The 16,142-nt window shown below is 32.9% G+C and overlaps 1 protein-coding gene across 1 annotated transcript; it reads right to left on the reverse strand.

The window, feature by feature from the left end:
* Nucleotides 1–439: 439 nt before the first annotated feature.
* Nucleotides 440–16,072, reverse strand: LOC100366589 (cyclic AMP-dependent transcription factor ATF-6 alpha-like). The gene is made up of 13 exons (XM_002731925.4): nucleotides 15,914–16,072; nucleotides 10,960–11,027; nucleotides 8,934–9,060; nucleotides 8,111–8,470; nucleotides 7,199–7,368; nucleotides 6,659–6,736; nucleotides 6,415–6,522; nucleotides 6,207–6,313; nucleotides 5,351–5,632; nucleotides 4,710–4,803; nucleotides 4,293–4,490; nucleotides 1,428–1,512; nucleotides 440–732 (listed from the first exon to the last, which is right to left on the reverse strand). The coding sequence occupies exons 1-13, from the start codon at nucleotides 15,984–15,986 to the stop codon at nucleotides 518–520; spliced, it is 1,965 nt and encodes a 654-aa protein (XP_002731971.2). The 5' UTR covers nucleotides 15,987–16,072; the 3' UTR covers nucleotides 440–517.
* Nucleotides 16,073–16,142: the final 70 nt, after the last annotated feature.

Raw genomic sequence — 16,142 nt, forward strand, 5'->3', positions numbered from 1 at the left:
CATCTACAACAAATGGTAAAATAAAATAATAATAAAATTGATGAAAAATAGACTTCTTGTCCTCAGTCTCATTGTCAAGACAAAAATATAGATTTCGGAATACATAAAACAAACATTTACCAGAATATTAAATATTGATTGTGCAGTTTCTAATGGAGGAAATTGAGTATACAACTATTCAACAAAAATTAACGATCTTTTAATTTAATATATAACTCTCTTTTCGAACGGTTGTTTTCTTGCCCTGAATTACTGCCAAGAATCCTTCAATTACTCAGAGAATTTTAAATCCTGGGCTTGAATTTGTGAACCATTCATTAGTTTCTAATCAGAAATGCACAAAGTACCTTGTGTTATACCACTTGTAACTTAGAATCACGAAGGCATTGTCACCTATGAACTGAGTTTTCACCAATTTTTCATTGAGCTAAAATAAAGCTTCTTTTTTTTTTTTTTTTTGAGATTCTGACCTTGAAATTGTGTGCGTTTCAAACCCTTGAAAACAATAATATGAATATCATGGTGATTTGTTGCGTGGTCTGTCTCGTTGCAGTTTGGCACCTTTCTGTGTTAGCATGCTGTCTGTGTGATTATTGTGACGTTCTTCAATATTGACATCATGGAATGCAGTGGTCTCGTCGCCGTTTTTCACGTGCACCACTCGAGTATTCATTACTTCACAGTCTATCTGCATCATTGAGAAGTGTTGATGTGGAGTTTTCAAAACTGTGTCTGTGAATAGTAAAATACAATGCTTATTTAAAGACCTATTTCACTCTTTGTAATCCCTGGCAATTAATATGGTGTCTACTGATGTTTGATAGGCAAGCAAAAATACTCTTATGCAAAAGTGAGATATTATGGAAGTGAAAAACAGACACTGATGAAGAACAAAACTGTGGATTTTGTGTATACATGTACATTGAGAGTGTGCTCCAAGATTATTTAAGACTATTTAAACCAACAAAATGTTATTTCTAATTATTGATGAGTACTGTAAAACATGTTGAAATTGTACATGCAATTTCAGAAAATTTGACTCAATGCACCGATTAATGGAATCTTAATTTAGCTTAAGTGCTAATAATTTCATTGTGAAAATATACTTTATTTTAAATTAACAACATCATGAATTAGCTAAATTACCTAAAATAATATGCTAGCTAAAAAAAAAATACTTTTTGTAGTCATACATTGTATACTGTATATGTAAAATGACTACAGTAATTTTCACTGGGTTTAAATTACGCCGATTTACCATTTCAGGCATATTCAGTGGATTTTAAATTCACAGTTTTATCATTTAGATAATGTGTTCTATACTAAATTTTACATAATCACTGGGTTTTAATTTAGCGCATTTTCCAGTCAGCGAAATAAAGCAAAATTAAAACCCAGTGAATAATTAACCCTTTTACAGTACTTACCATTCATTCCAATAGCTGGCACTATCAGTGTCATTTTAGGTCTGCGAGTTGAATTATGTGCTGTAGCGGGAAGTAGTAAATGATCCTGTCAATCAAAGAAAACAAGTTTGTATAGATTAACTTGACTGTAATGGTAACAAGACACAGGACACAAAACCTTATGCTGTGTTATTGGCTGACAAAATGTTATGCTGAATGGTCTTACACCAGTGAACACGTTCAAACTTTGTCTTTTAGAGGTAGAATCTCAGCAGATACCATTTAATAACAGCATTTAATTTCTGAATTGCAATGGGTAAATTCGCGACACACTGTTCACATCATGTTGAGTTCACAGCAACTATCTGTTAAAAGTGAGGGTGTCGTCACCTGTGCATGTGTCAGATGGCCATAGTGTGTCGTTGTTTACAAACAAGCGTCTACCTATGAGCCTTTGTGTTTTTAGCGTGTGTTGTTATCGTCGCTTGGAACTCAATTCCTGCGCGTGCGCAGGTGACGACCCTCCCGATTTAAGTGATTGAGAAATCGCCCAGGACTGAATTTTTCAACAACCACTCAATTGAAAAATCAGTTGATTACACTGGTACTAGTATCTTGCAGTCATTAAAGTGACTTGCAATCCTTGATTAATAAATGTACATTTACAGACAAGGGAATACATCAATTTTTGTTTTTTAATTTTTGTTGCTGTTTCCATAGCTATGACAGATAATAAAATCATTACATTTGTTTTACCAGATTTGCATTAAATAACGATACTGTAAATGCATTAATTATTCACTGGGGTTTAATTTCACTATTTTCGGTGATAAATAAAATCTGCTAAATTCAATTCCCACGAACATGTAAAATAACAATACAACTCATGCTTTCCTGCCAAGTGTGTGAACTTAAATATTAAGTGAATACGCTCAAAACATGAAAATAGTAATATTAACTGCCAGTGAAAATAAATAGTTTTACAGTATATCATATGGTACCCGACATAATAGTTTATACTTATAAAAATACAAATAACTGTTTCATGAGTAAAGCATTATTCCCAGAAATCGTTATTAAAACGACCACATGCAGCCATTTTGAAATCAACCACAGGCACTATTATTTTGCAGAAAAAACACTTAAAGAGTGACCAAATAGAAACTGCACTAGGGGGTCATGAGCAATGTACACATTTTAATCCCATTATCAGTTTTGAGGAAAAATTCAATTTTCTTTCTCCATATGGAACACTTTCATTGTATTCAGTTGTGCCTCATTTTTTAAGCTGAATTTTTATAACCAATTATTGTTAACAAATCATTCCATAAAAATAGCTTTGAAGCCAGTATAGCAACAAGTAGTAGCAAAACAATATATCATAAATTTTACAAAATGAATGTATCATTCTAGTTACTTTAAATCTAAATATATTTTTATAACCAGAACCATAAACATACATGTGTAATTTACAACATAAATACATCTTATGATTAAATCTATATAATAGGGTGGGAATGTAATACAGCTTTGTGCACAGCTGTAGGTCACATGAGGTCACATGTGTTATTTTGCCTTAAATTCAAACAACAAATTTGCATTTAATATACATGTAACTAATGCATTAAAATGCATATATACATTTCTAATTACTAAGAATAAAATAGTCCAACCAAATATTAGAGTGTAGTATTTTAATAGGTGATTTTCCGAACAATTGGGAGATCTCGCGAGATGCATGAAAGACGCGCGTCGAACGTCTGCCGCAAAAATCGAACGATTTGATTTTGAACTAGAATTTCTTTATTTCGCAGCTTACATTGACCGGCCGATCTTCGACAGAGGAATATTGCTTCCGAATACCCTCACTTAATCGAAATTGCCTATCATCAAATGTGGACAGCACATTATTAAGCATGGAAATGTCCCCGAAATACTTTTGCGTTTGTCGAACCCCACGCGATGTTTGACGCCACTACGACACTATGACCTTTGTTTGTCCTGTTTTTACGTTCGATTTCATGCATAACGCGTGATTCTCGCAGTGTACGGAAAATGGTCTATTCCACTGAAACACTTATTAGACATGCACTAATAAAATTTTATTTGACCTCAGTTGTTTCAATCATTACGTTTTTTTTTTTTTTTTTTTGTAAACATTGGTCTTTGTTTCCTATTCGTTGTAAAATTTTAATCAATTGCTTCAGATCTTATCAAAGTTGTCTCCAAAATTTAAAGACAATGTAGCAACTTTATTTTGTAAACCTAGACTTTGTATTATTAAATAAATATATTAAATATGCCACGAAAAATCTATGTTTTCAAGAAGAAGTTTTTAAACTTAAGGTAAGAGGTGAATACAAAGCATTTAACAACAAATTAGCTAACCACAAATATGTGTCAATGTTTATATGGAAAAAAAAAACATTCAAAGATTAATTGAAATGACATTTGATTATTCTGACTGAGAACACAAGTAAACATTTTGATTCAGTATCAGATTTGGACCAAACAGAATTGGTGATTTTAAGAACTGAGGGGGGGGGGATTACTGCATACTGTAATATATTTTACTTTCGCTTGGAATTAATTTTCGCTATTTTAGCTGAAGGAATAATCCATTGAAAATATAATCCAGCAATATACCTTTTTTCCCATTCCATTCATTTTATATTCAACTTGTCAAAATTCAGTGAAACTAAATTTCATACAAAAAGCCCAAAAAGTTTTTTCAGCTAAAATTAATTCCAGCTAATATAAAGTAATTTACAGTACGGGTAATGCCTGAATCTTACTATTCAAAGATGGTTATGTGAAAGACAGGTCTAAGGAATAACAGCCTAATCTCTACAATAATGTCCAATAAATGAACAAAAAAACACTTACCTTTCTGAAGGACACTACATAGAAAGTGTCATCTCTTCTGTTTAATGCTTCTAAGAAATTAGTATAAGTTCTCTCAAATAATGAATCAAAGACTTGTAATGATGTTTCATCTACGTATTTATCTGGCTCCGGCAATGGGGGGTTTGATAGTCTGGATTGGGATTTCACAGGCTTTGATTTTTGTCTCTTTTTGAACAACTGAAATGAGATGCGATGAATTTGACTTATGAGCTGACACATGGAAACAGTTCTAATTCCAGAGAGAACAATTTCATATGGCAAAGGAGTCATGGGTACTGAGAACATCTATAAATGCTGAAAATTATTTGCAGCAAAAATGTAAAGGTTATCAAGAATGATATGAATACGCAACTTAGAAAAATCCATGTGTGCATCAAACTAACGTTTAATTATTACCTTTCCTCTAATCTCATCCTTTTTATCTTGTTGCAACTTCTCTTGTTGCTTCGCTTCATGGCCATGCACCCATCCTGTCAGTTCATCGACCAATCTGTATGAAATGAATAGCACATGCAAAGTCAATGAAGTAAAACAGCCCATATGAATATAAAGTCATTGACATTAATAACACCACAATTACTATGTATGCTGCAATATGCAACATTTGGCCACCAATCTGTTGAAGTTACTGTAGAACACTTTATTTTTGCTTGGAATTTATTTTCGCTGAAGGGATACTTCAGTGAAAATAAAATCCACCGAATATAATTTTTTTCCTATTTTTCACATTCAACTCATTAAAAATCAGTGAAAATAAATACAAAACACTTTAAAAAAAGTTTTTTCAGCGAAAATTAATTCCAGCTAAAATAAAGTAGTTTACAGTATATTGCAGGCAACCAACATGTTACTGAAAGTGCTTTAAATTTCAATCCAAGAACATACAATTATAAATTCAATACAGGGTCTATTTGATGGAAAGGGATGAAAGAAACACCAAAAGACATTTAATGCTCTTTGCCAGCATGTACAATGTCAAAAATGATTCTAAGAACACCATGAAAGACATTTGTCATCTAAGTATAAATATAACGTACCTGGATGTATCCGTCGTGTTAAACATAGGACACAGTTCCAATTTATTAGTGACCCCAAGAGATGGTTGATCCTTTAAAACCATCAGGTCTTTCCTGTCTATGTCAAAATAACTACCATTGTCGTTTGTCAATTCCGGAATGAACCTGATGATGTCTCCAATAACTGTGTTGTTTTTCACTAAGATGTTATGAACTACATCATCGTCAAATGAAAGCAGTGCTCTTCCATGTTGACTTGATGTGAGGTACTCTGATGTATTTTCAATGCTTGAGCTAAGTAAACTGTAAACAAGCAAACCAATAATTAGTCTGGATATAACATGATTTAAATATTGTAACCAATCATCAGCTAGATGTTATTTTCACTTATTTTTTTTTGATAGCTAAATGCCCTAAATTAAAACCAACAGGAAATTCAAAAATAACAGAATGTATTGTTATTATCAGGCAACTGAAAATCCATTAAAATAGACCCCTGTGAATAATTCTCCTACAGTAACAAATTTGAACTTATTAACTGATTTTAATATTAAAACTAGTTAGACGATGCAGATATTGTGAATAATAAATGGGGTTCTAGGCAGGGATCAGGGTAGCTTTCATGATTTTGTTTTCACATTATTCAAATGGAAGCCTCTTTGTAGAATAATTCAATTCTCGATTGCAATAAGGCAAGCTAAATAGGTCGTTTTGTTTCATAAAACCCCTTTTAATTTTAAAATGTATGTATATTTCGTAAATAACTTACTTACTTACTTACGATCTTTAAGGCAGTGAGTCACAATGACTTTTACAAAAATGGATAGCAGCAAAAATAAAATTGTTCACGTGTACTGACAACTAGACTGAAACTTACCTAAAGGGGGCAATATTAACCGCCATAAAAAACAATACTGCAAGTAAACATGCTGCTTTTTTGTTGGTTTGAGCAAGAGGTGATTGTGACTTCCTAAGTTTTTCATTCTGAAACACAAGAGAATAAATAAATAAATACAATCAATAAATATGTATTGATTACATATACATAGTAACAATGTTTTGTGAATTTGTATAATAACACTCACTTCACTCTGTAGTGCAAGTATCCGCTTCCTCAAAAGTTCATTTTCTGTTCGAAGTTTTTCATTCTGTGATTCCGATTCGTGGAGTTGACCTTCTAAACCTTGGAGATACTAAAATAGATAGGGGAATTCCTTACTGAATGTGACTGTACAATATAGACATTGTAATACGACATGAATACCACTTCTTCTTTCCTTGTCTCAATGCCAAAAAGTATGCCAAGATTCAAATAAGACATTTACAAACCTCTTTTTTTTTTCGTCTTGATAAGCACGCTGACTCTCTGTTCTTTATCATTCTTTGCTGTCTTTTCCAAGCTTTTAACTGCAAGAAAACACATACTCAAGTTACATTGTTTCACTATCCAACTTTTCAAAACCAGTCCACTCGAAGGAGTAGGGCAGTCAACTTTTCTGAACTTATCAACAGTAGAGCAACAACAACTTTAGTAGGGTAACTTAAGTCTCATTCCTACTAATATGAGGAGAGTGAACTTGATAAATCAAAGAGTTTGCTGCTTTCCAACTAGAAAATATAATTTAAATATCATTACAGTACATAGACTGTCGAGCAAACAAGAACTGAAAAGAGAACACAGGAGTGAAGTCTTTGATTTAGCTTTCAAAAAAACCTCTATAGTGAAAAGTCCATCAGAATCCACTTAGTACATCTCTCATCTCTCTCTCATCCCAAAAAACTACTATTTTCAACGTAAAATACATTTTTACATATTTTTTCCTGATGAATCTTGAAAATAAATATCCATGAATAGTGAATTGGACTTACATCAACGTTGTTTGGTGGTACAGTAGTAACTGGAACACTAACACCATTACTTCCTGTACATAATTTACTTTGTTTCACTGGTGGTTGGTAATTGACAACATTTACATTTTGTGGCAGTGCGTTCACAGCATTCCCTTGGCTTACGATAATAGACTGTGATGACACTGTAACTGAATTGAAATAAAATATTCAAATGAACTGTGAAACCTGTATGAATGTAGACACTGACAAAAATAAATACACCCGGGTAGAAATGATAACAACATGCATTGTGGCTCTATTAGACCTGCCGCACAGCAAAGTAATGTATTTTTATCCCCTTTTGGTGCAATTAAAAGTAATTATATATTAGACTGTTATTTATTGAGAACAAAGATTGAATAAAAATGAAAGTGTGAGGGAATCACACTTTTACCACTCAAGTAATTTCAATGTATTGGTCACTGGTAGCATAGTGGTTGTCGCATCAGACTCATGATCGGTAGCCCCAAGTTCAAATCCTAACTTAGGCTGAACATCAAAAGGGTCGACCCCTACCCTGGGTGAGTGTGCCACAGACTCAATAGGAAGGCCAATTCCACTGGCCGAGTTTCATTCACTTTGGAGGAACTTTGGTTAAGGTCGGCAGATGCTTGTGTTCGACCGAGCCTGGTTGACGCCAGGATAGCGCATTAAATTGATATTTGATAGGAAGATGGCTGCACAGCCCTGTCATATAGTTCCAAATATGAATATGACTTCTGTGGCAAAAATGCACTAGTATGTGTCAGCACAAGCACTTGCAATTTGCACATACAAAAAAAAGGAGAGACAACAGTGACATTCAATTGTTTTTGCATGCAAAGGTAGGCAGATTTGCTTATCACGCATACACTGATGCTCTATATTGATTGATTGATTGATTTATATTACCTGGTACTTGCTTCACTGTTATCGTCTGAGGCTGTGTTATTTGTATTACTCCATTTCTTGTGGGTACACCTGGCTCTAGTTTTGGCAATATAGGTGGTCGGCTTGTGACAGGTTTGGATAATACAGTAACACTATTTGGCACTGTGGTAGTGGTGGCTGTGATCAGTGATGTTGTAGATAATGGTGATATACACTGGTCTTCCCTTGGTGGTGTCATAGGGGGAGAATCTAACCCCATATCAAAGGGTTTACTAAATGCTTCAAACTCAGTGGATTGCAAGTTGAAAGAAGGCAAGTCACTGGATAAGTCAGAGCAGGAGGAACTTGATGGAGATAATGGTTCATTTTTTATCATCACACCTAAAATTATCAAAACAGAGAAAATCACAAACTGTTTGCAGACATCACTGTGCTAAAAGTAGAATATGATAACAAAAATCCACAAGATGTACAACATATCAAACTTTGAAACTAATGATGCAAGTATGCGTAAAACTACTTTCGCATGTCAAGTTTTTCACCATCTGATTAAATTGTAATTAACAATTACAGCAAAAACAAAATTTTAACTTTTCTTTTCATAACCACCTCCAAAAATAATCATTTTTTTAATGCTTCAAACAAAGGAAGAATCATAGTAGTGGCACACAGATGGATGGATGGTTGGAAGGATTGATGGACGGATGGATGGACGGACGGACGGATGGATGGATGGATGGATGGACAGATAGATGAAGGAAAAATATACAGACAAATGACGAGTACTGAATGGGGCTGAAATGGTAGTGAAAATCAGTTTGATGCTATAAAATAATGTTATCACCATTTATCAAATCATCAGAGTAATTTGGGGATTCCCAGGGTTCTCCACTGAAATCAGTACCAGTACTGAAGGCATCATTGCTGCCAGTATCATAAAATGGACTACAATCATCAACAAGATTAGGAATCTGAGAAGGAAAAAAAAAAGACTCATTAATATTCAGACTGCCAGAAAAATGATAATAAACGTACATGGTTAATCTGAGAAGGAAAAAAAAAAGACTCATTAATATTTAGACTGCCAGAAAAATGATAATAAACGTACATGGTTAATCTGAGAAGGAAAAAATAAAAGACTCATTAATATTTAGACTGCCAGAAAAATGATAATAAACGTACATGGTTAACAAAGCATCTTAATACAAAGCTTTTGAAATGTCATTATGAGACAGCAATACAGTCAAAAGGGTCATTTGCAAATTTAATCAATATATCACATTTCAAATGAGTCCACTGCAATTTACTATTGAACTACGAAACAATATACTACATGTACATAAACGGTATTCACTATAATTATTTTTTATGACAAAACCTATATCTGGGAGTTAATATTGAAACTAACTAAAGTCTCAGTATGATGTTGTGCATGCGAGATTGCTTCTTTTAATTTATGACATACTTATTCAGCCGAGGAGTGCAGTAATTGTAAAAAATAATGACAAAATAAGATTAATATCTGTATTATATGTAAGGCCAAACATTCTGGAAAGAATATACTATTTTTCTCTGTTACTGGTAAATGAAAGCTGTGCATACAACATAATTTTGGAATTTAATTTCTACTATCTGATGGTTATTAAAATTAATATATCACGATTGAGTCATATTTGTGATTCATGTATATTACTAATATTTTTTTTTTTTTTTACAATATTTTTAGTACCATACATGTGCAACATTTCCAGACAGTGACGTTTTTTGTCTTGGATGCTAATTGCTCCAAAACGTAATACTGCAGGCAGGGCAGGTTGTACTCAAATTCATATTGTTGAGTGAACAGTCTGCTAAGGGAACCAGACCCAGTACCTCCCCTGAAGCAAGGTGAACATGTTAACCACTTTACCATCACAAAGGCACATGTATCTTAGATATACATTTCATACCCGATATCTCAGCAAGACAAACACAGAAATATTTTCATTATTATATACAAAAGATTATGTTTATCACCATATACTTTTTGAGGGTTGGTACCAAAAAACACAAAAACTAGGCATATGCAAAATTACAAACAGGACGTGGCTAGAAAACCAATAAAAAACAAACAGATGGATTGCACCTTATGAAGTAAATGCAGACCATGTGATAGCCATATATTTTCAGTATACAGATGGCTTAATACTACAATATGTAGTGTTGTATTTCACTTTCATAAATACATCATATTCAAATAAATATGGAAAAAATGGTTAAAAAAAGTAATGTGGTGATTAATTTCAATGTAGATTTATTTTAATAATACATACCGGTATTACCCAGCATAATTAAGTCTAAGTCTGCAAACTACAATGCAATACCTGTATTGTACTAGAAATATTAAATAATTTACATAAATAGGTTTTTTTCACTGGTAGGTAAATGACACAGACAACTTGCATATTTATTAGACTTGACAACACTGTCACATTTCCACCCCACTTAATTCCAACCCGTAGCACTAAAGAGAAACCAGAACCTCAACATGTACCTACAGTAAACCTCTAATTCTAATATTGGTATACTCACTAATCAATATAATTGATTGAGGTGAAATTAAAACCAATTGTTTCATTGTAAAGTCTGTGATTTGAAACCCAGTAATAGTAACAGTGCAATTAAATCTCAAAAGGGACAAATTTCCGTGAATTTTGTGATTATTGCGAGTCAATGACAATCATGACATTTTGTAGCAGTAGCGGTAACATTTTTCTGGGGTGCTACGACACTAAGCGTCAAAATTTTGCAGTTTACACTTGTTATGCAATACATTGTAAACTGCAGTCAAAGTGAGCAAACACCTGTTGAATAGAAGTATAAGGTCATACCTGTATATCTGGTATTTCTTTTAACAATTCCTCTCCAGTAAGATTGCCTAGATGTTTCACATCTGCCCCTAGTAGAGTAGAAATATGACAATGATTAAATACAGACAAGCAATAAGAATGGAATATTATGATGAAACCTGTCTACTTGAGCCTTTCAACACAGCTTAAATATTGAATGTTTGAACTTTTGAAGATGATATCAGCAAGACAAAATAAATCAATTACATGTACTGTAAAATCTGTATCAGAAGCTGCGGCTTCTATTAAAATGGTACAATGCAACAGAGAGGATGCAGCTTCTATTAGAGCATCTACACATATGTGACAATGAATTTTTGGTTCTCAATTGTTTAAAAAGAATAGGTGTGACTTCTATTAGAGTTTTACAGTATTGTGTATACCATACATGTAATACACAAATTATCCATTACATGTGAACATTTTGCTGGGCAAAACATGTAGTTCTCAATGTGAGTGAAAATACATAATACCCACTACCGGTACTGTATTTCAAATACATATAGAAACGCATACAATGTATAAACCGAAAATTGCATTTGTTGTGTATACTGAATCATTAAAATATTACTTTCCTTGACCATAGAAATCTCTGTAATTTACATGAGCATATGTGCTACTACCGGTAATTGAGCAGAAAACAGAATGTATTTTTTTTTTTCAGACATCCATACATATTATGTACATGTATGTGTAACCAAGTTGCAAGGGAATATACATTGTAAACATACAAGTTTTTTAGTCTGTTTCAATTCAATCCATAAACCACCACCCTTTGACACATTGTCATAATAATTTATTGCATCCTTAGAATTTAGTGATTGACAGCAATAAAATGTTAATAATAAAATACAATTCATATAATACTAATTTAAGTAAAATGTCAGTCCTTCATATTTTTGAAATCAATGATGTCGTATAAATATTTACCAGCTTGGTTTGTTATTAGGTCTTTTCTTGAAATTACAATATATTTAAATACGTGATAATCACTTTTTAATTCTTAAATTCTTGGAATATTGATATTACTGGGGTACAGAATAACTTTTGTGTTTCTGTTTGTCACTACATGTCACTACATGTCACTACATTTGAAACATTCCATGTATAGATACGTTCTTCATTCAATTTTGTTTTGGCAATATTGCATACAGATTCTGTTTTTACATGAATTCAGGGCAAAGTCACCTACCTACATGTATTTCAACAAAACATAGTGCAGTAGAAAATAACACAAGAACAAACAGAAAATATCAGCACATCATGTATATTGTATATACATGTACAAAATGAAAATAGAGGCTTCATTTATGTTTTACTAGTATGTCAGGTTTCTCCCAAGAGAATAATTTTAGATCAACAATTAATTAATTAATTAATTAATTAATTATCACGAATACAATTGAAGTGATTAATGTGTACTCTTATTGTTATGTAAATTAGCAATAACTGTGCCATTTGGGAGGGGAGATAGTGTCTACATGCTGTATAATGCAAATAAACTGACTTGCTCGTACAAACTTATAACTCAAATGATGATATAAAATAGACCCATTGCAAGTTCCAAGGCAGTGCTCTCCCCAGAAATTTAGAATAGAATGGCTAATTTACATTATATGATATATTAATTACCCTCCATTGTATTCATTGTTATGCTAAAATGGCTCTATTGTATATCCAAAACTAAACAGTTGCGAATCCCTACTGTATAATACCCTGGGGAGAACCCTGCAAGGGCATGTGATACTGTAAAATGACTAATTTTCACTGGGTTTAAATTTCACTTATTTGCCATTTCAGGCATATTCAGTGGGTTTTAAATTCACGGGTCTAACATTTAGATAATGTGTTTTATGCTAAATTTGACATATTCACTGGGTTTTAATTTAGCGCATTTTCCAGTCAGCGAAATAAGCAAAATTAAAACCCAGTGAATAATTAACCCCTTCACAGTATTCTTTTAAATATTCATGTCTGACTTATATGCAAACTCGTTTATGGTTGGTTCAAAAAACACACATTGGATAAATACATGTAAGCCTACCATTCACAGTTTAAGCCTGAAATATCACTGCTGATACAACATGTATATGTACATATAAGGTACTGTTAAATTCATCATTTTGTTATGAAACTGGGTTGTCTACGCATGCATGATGTGTGGCAGGTGTCGCCCGTTGACACCTATATGGAAAACTGTGGCACTCACAGCCTGGCCATTCAGAACGAGTGAAAGTATTACATTGCAACAATGTATTATTTAATATATTGATCACGACCCATATGAACATTATTTCAAAAAGCATGTATTGTCCAATCAGGTCAGGCATGCGAGTCACGCAGTATCCGATCGGGTCATGCAAGTGTTCTTATAAATATACTTGTCTTCACTCTTGGAAACACTCTAGAAATATGTACTCATGTTGAAAAAGCGGCATGCAATTTCAGCGAATTGTGGTAAAATGACGTAATAGCAAAATGCTGATTTAGCAAATCTCTCTTGTCATTGTTTAGCGGCCATTTTGAATTGATAATAAAGTCATTAGCGACATCTTGAATTAGCAAATCAGTTCTCTCGCTAAATTCGCGAAAAAGACATGCTCGCGAAAAAGACATGTTTTACAGTATAATATATACTATGTAATCCAATGTCATCAAAGAACTACAATTACCACCTTTTTATCGTTAGTCATTGACAATTTTATGCATATTTGAACAGTTATTTTGTGTATGGACAGTATTATCCACTTCCCTCTTCCGGGAATATCCCATTATGGTAAATTAAGTTTTGATTACTAGTAATTGTCCGATAAGATGGATGTTAACCAAGGTAGTAAAAAATACTAGTTCATGGCTATATGTCTATGTTCCACTTTCAACTACCATAGTCAACCAAGTAATTTCAAACAGATTTCCAATTCTTCCAATTCCTCATTCATTTTAGGCCATCAGAATTATTCGACTTGTATTCATACAATCTAAAAATGATTACAATGCTCTGATCCACCCCTCACAAATATACTGTGCATATATTAAATGTATAATTAATTTATATATACATGTATATACATCTCCTTGTCATATTCTTCATTAATTAAAGCTCTGAGTAACATTTTCAGAGATTGTAATTGTAATGTTGTTGAAAAAATTATGCAACCCACACAATGACATGAAAAATTGGAAGAATTACATATCTGTTAAAAACATCGCCCGGTGAGCTCACCACCCCTGTCAATCAAATAAACTATTTTGTCAAGCTCTATCCAAATGTAGCCAAAGTAGACATGGTAACAATAGAATGAACCTTGTTTTCAATTAGTCCTTTTATTGTTATTTGTTACATGGTTTACAAGGTGTAAATGTTCTATCGCCTCTTTAAATTCCCATGAAAAAAATTTAACAAGAAACGAAAGTGATATTTTCATACCATGATTGATTATTGCAGTGTCGCGAGTGAAAATATACTTTACAAAAGTTAAAGCTTTGTTATTGCTGATTACTCATTGTATACGTTTACCTATGATTGTCAACAAATTATCAACATGTGCTGTAAAGCAGTATAAAACAAAATAGTTGGCAAAATTCATTTTGTCATTGTACAAAAAACTTAGTTTTGATAACTGTACTTACAATATACGTATGAACTCTAAATATAAGGTTACACAATGACCTTATTAACATTACAAGTAGATGATGGTCACAGCTTGGCAATAAATTATCAGTTAAACAAAGACTTTTAATTACAAAGGAAAACTCAATAATCACTAAAAAAAAAAGAGCCATATATATATATATTGAGATATACAACATCTGATATATACTTTATACACAAAATTTTGAGAGCAAGGCAATACCTGATGACATTGAACTAACCATTCAAATTGTAACTGTTACATTGTTATCACTAGGAATGTTCTTGATTTAATAATTTGTTACCGCATGTGAAATTTTCAAAGCTTCACAGTACAGTACTCTCAATTTAAAGTAATTTACTTTTCTTTTATTGTGGTAAAGTGTTTCAGATGAGTATATTTAAATATTATTAGCAAAATGGGTACTACTGAGAGATAACAAATATAAAATATAATTATTAAAACTGTAAAGCATTTTCTGGAACATAAATTCATTTTGTGCATAACACATTACATGAGAATAAACTTGTTTTGTAATATTGCTGGTACATGCACACAGACACGTGTACTTGACTACTAGTATGAAGTGGATATGAAATACTATCAATATGCTACTAAACATGTGAAAATTTCTCACGCTCTTGTCCACTTTTCTATTGTTTTCATAGTCTAATACTACAAAGGCATGTATTTTGGCACATTGTGGGACCACCTTCAAATAAACACACAGATATTATATAACCAAATATCTCTATGGTATTGTAACACAATTTGTGGATTCGGGGGTGATCGAAACAAGTTGTCCGTGTAACGCCTCCTGTGTTATTGTCAACCCGATTACACTGTAGTATGTTTACAGACACTCCCTTTTTGAAACGAAGTACGGCAAGACAGCTTTGCCATGCCATGCCAGTCAGAAGCAGTTGCATTATTTTTGGATACCATTACAATAAGCAATCGACAATGACCGAGACAGACACCCAAACACGATTAAGAAGGAACTGTAAGTATTCTGTGGTCATGTTGGTTTGAATACAACAGGCCTCTCGCAAACATACGGTATTTTTTAACGGTTATAGGTGACTGCATTTTACTATTTTGTTCGTGTTACGACATCAACTATGAAGTAGTAAAATTATCAATGTGCATAGTACCTGAAATGTCAATATTATTTAAATCAATTTAAGTAAATTCCATGATGACAGTACAAACCAGGAATTTGTGTGTTTGTTTGCATGCGGAAGGCATGGCTGTAGAAAATTCATACTTTCCGAAACCAAAGGCGATTTTTCGCATTTACTTACCCCAGTCGTCCAGTGACAACAAGTTGTCGGCAAAAAACTTCTCGTCTGCTTCTGTGACGAAGTCCAATGTCATACTTGCCCTGGAATCTTTGAATATTCCAATATTTTCCCTAAAAACACAACCAGAATCGACACGTATCTTTACGCTTTAGCGTCTCTTGAAAAAATTATAATTTCCCATGACTCTCTGCTGGACAAAACAAAATTTTATATAGGGTCCATCATATCT

The sequence above is a fragment of the Saccoglossus kowalevskii genome, chromosome 17, assembly GCF_978046115.1.
Source record: "Saccoglossus kowalevskii chromosome 17, keSacKowa6.1, whole genome shotgun sequence".
In the NCBI taxonomy this organism is placed as follows: Eukaryota; Metazoa; Hemichordata; class Enteropneusta; family Harrimaniidae; genus Saccoglossus; species Saccoglossus kowalevskii.

Excerpts from the sequence above, each read along its gene's own strand:
- LOC100366589 (XM_002731925.4), bottom strand. The coding sequence starts at position 15,986 with ATGACATTGGACTTCGTCACAGAAGCAGACGAGAAGTTTTTTGCCGAC. Across the intron at positions 8,471-8,933 it reads CTCTGATGATTTGATAAATG|GTGTGATGATAAAAAATGAA; the intron begins GTGATAACATTA and ends TGATAATTTTAG. Across the intron at positions 4,804-5,350 it reads AACACGACGGATACATCCAG|ATTGGTCGATGAACTGACAG; the intron begins GTACGTTATATT and ends CATTTCATACAG.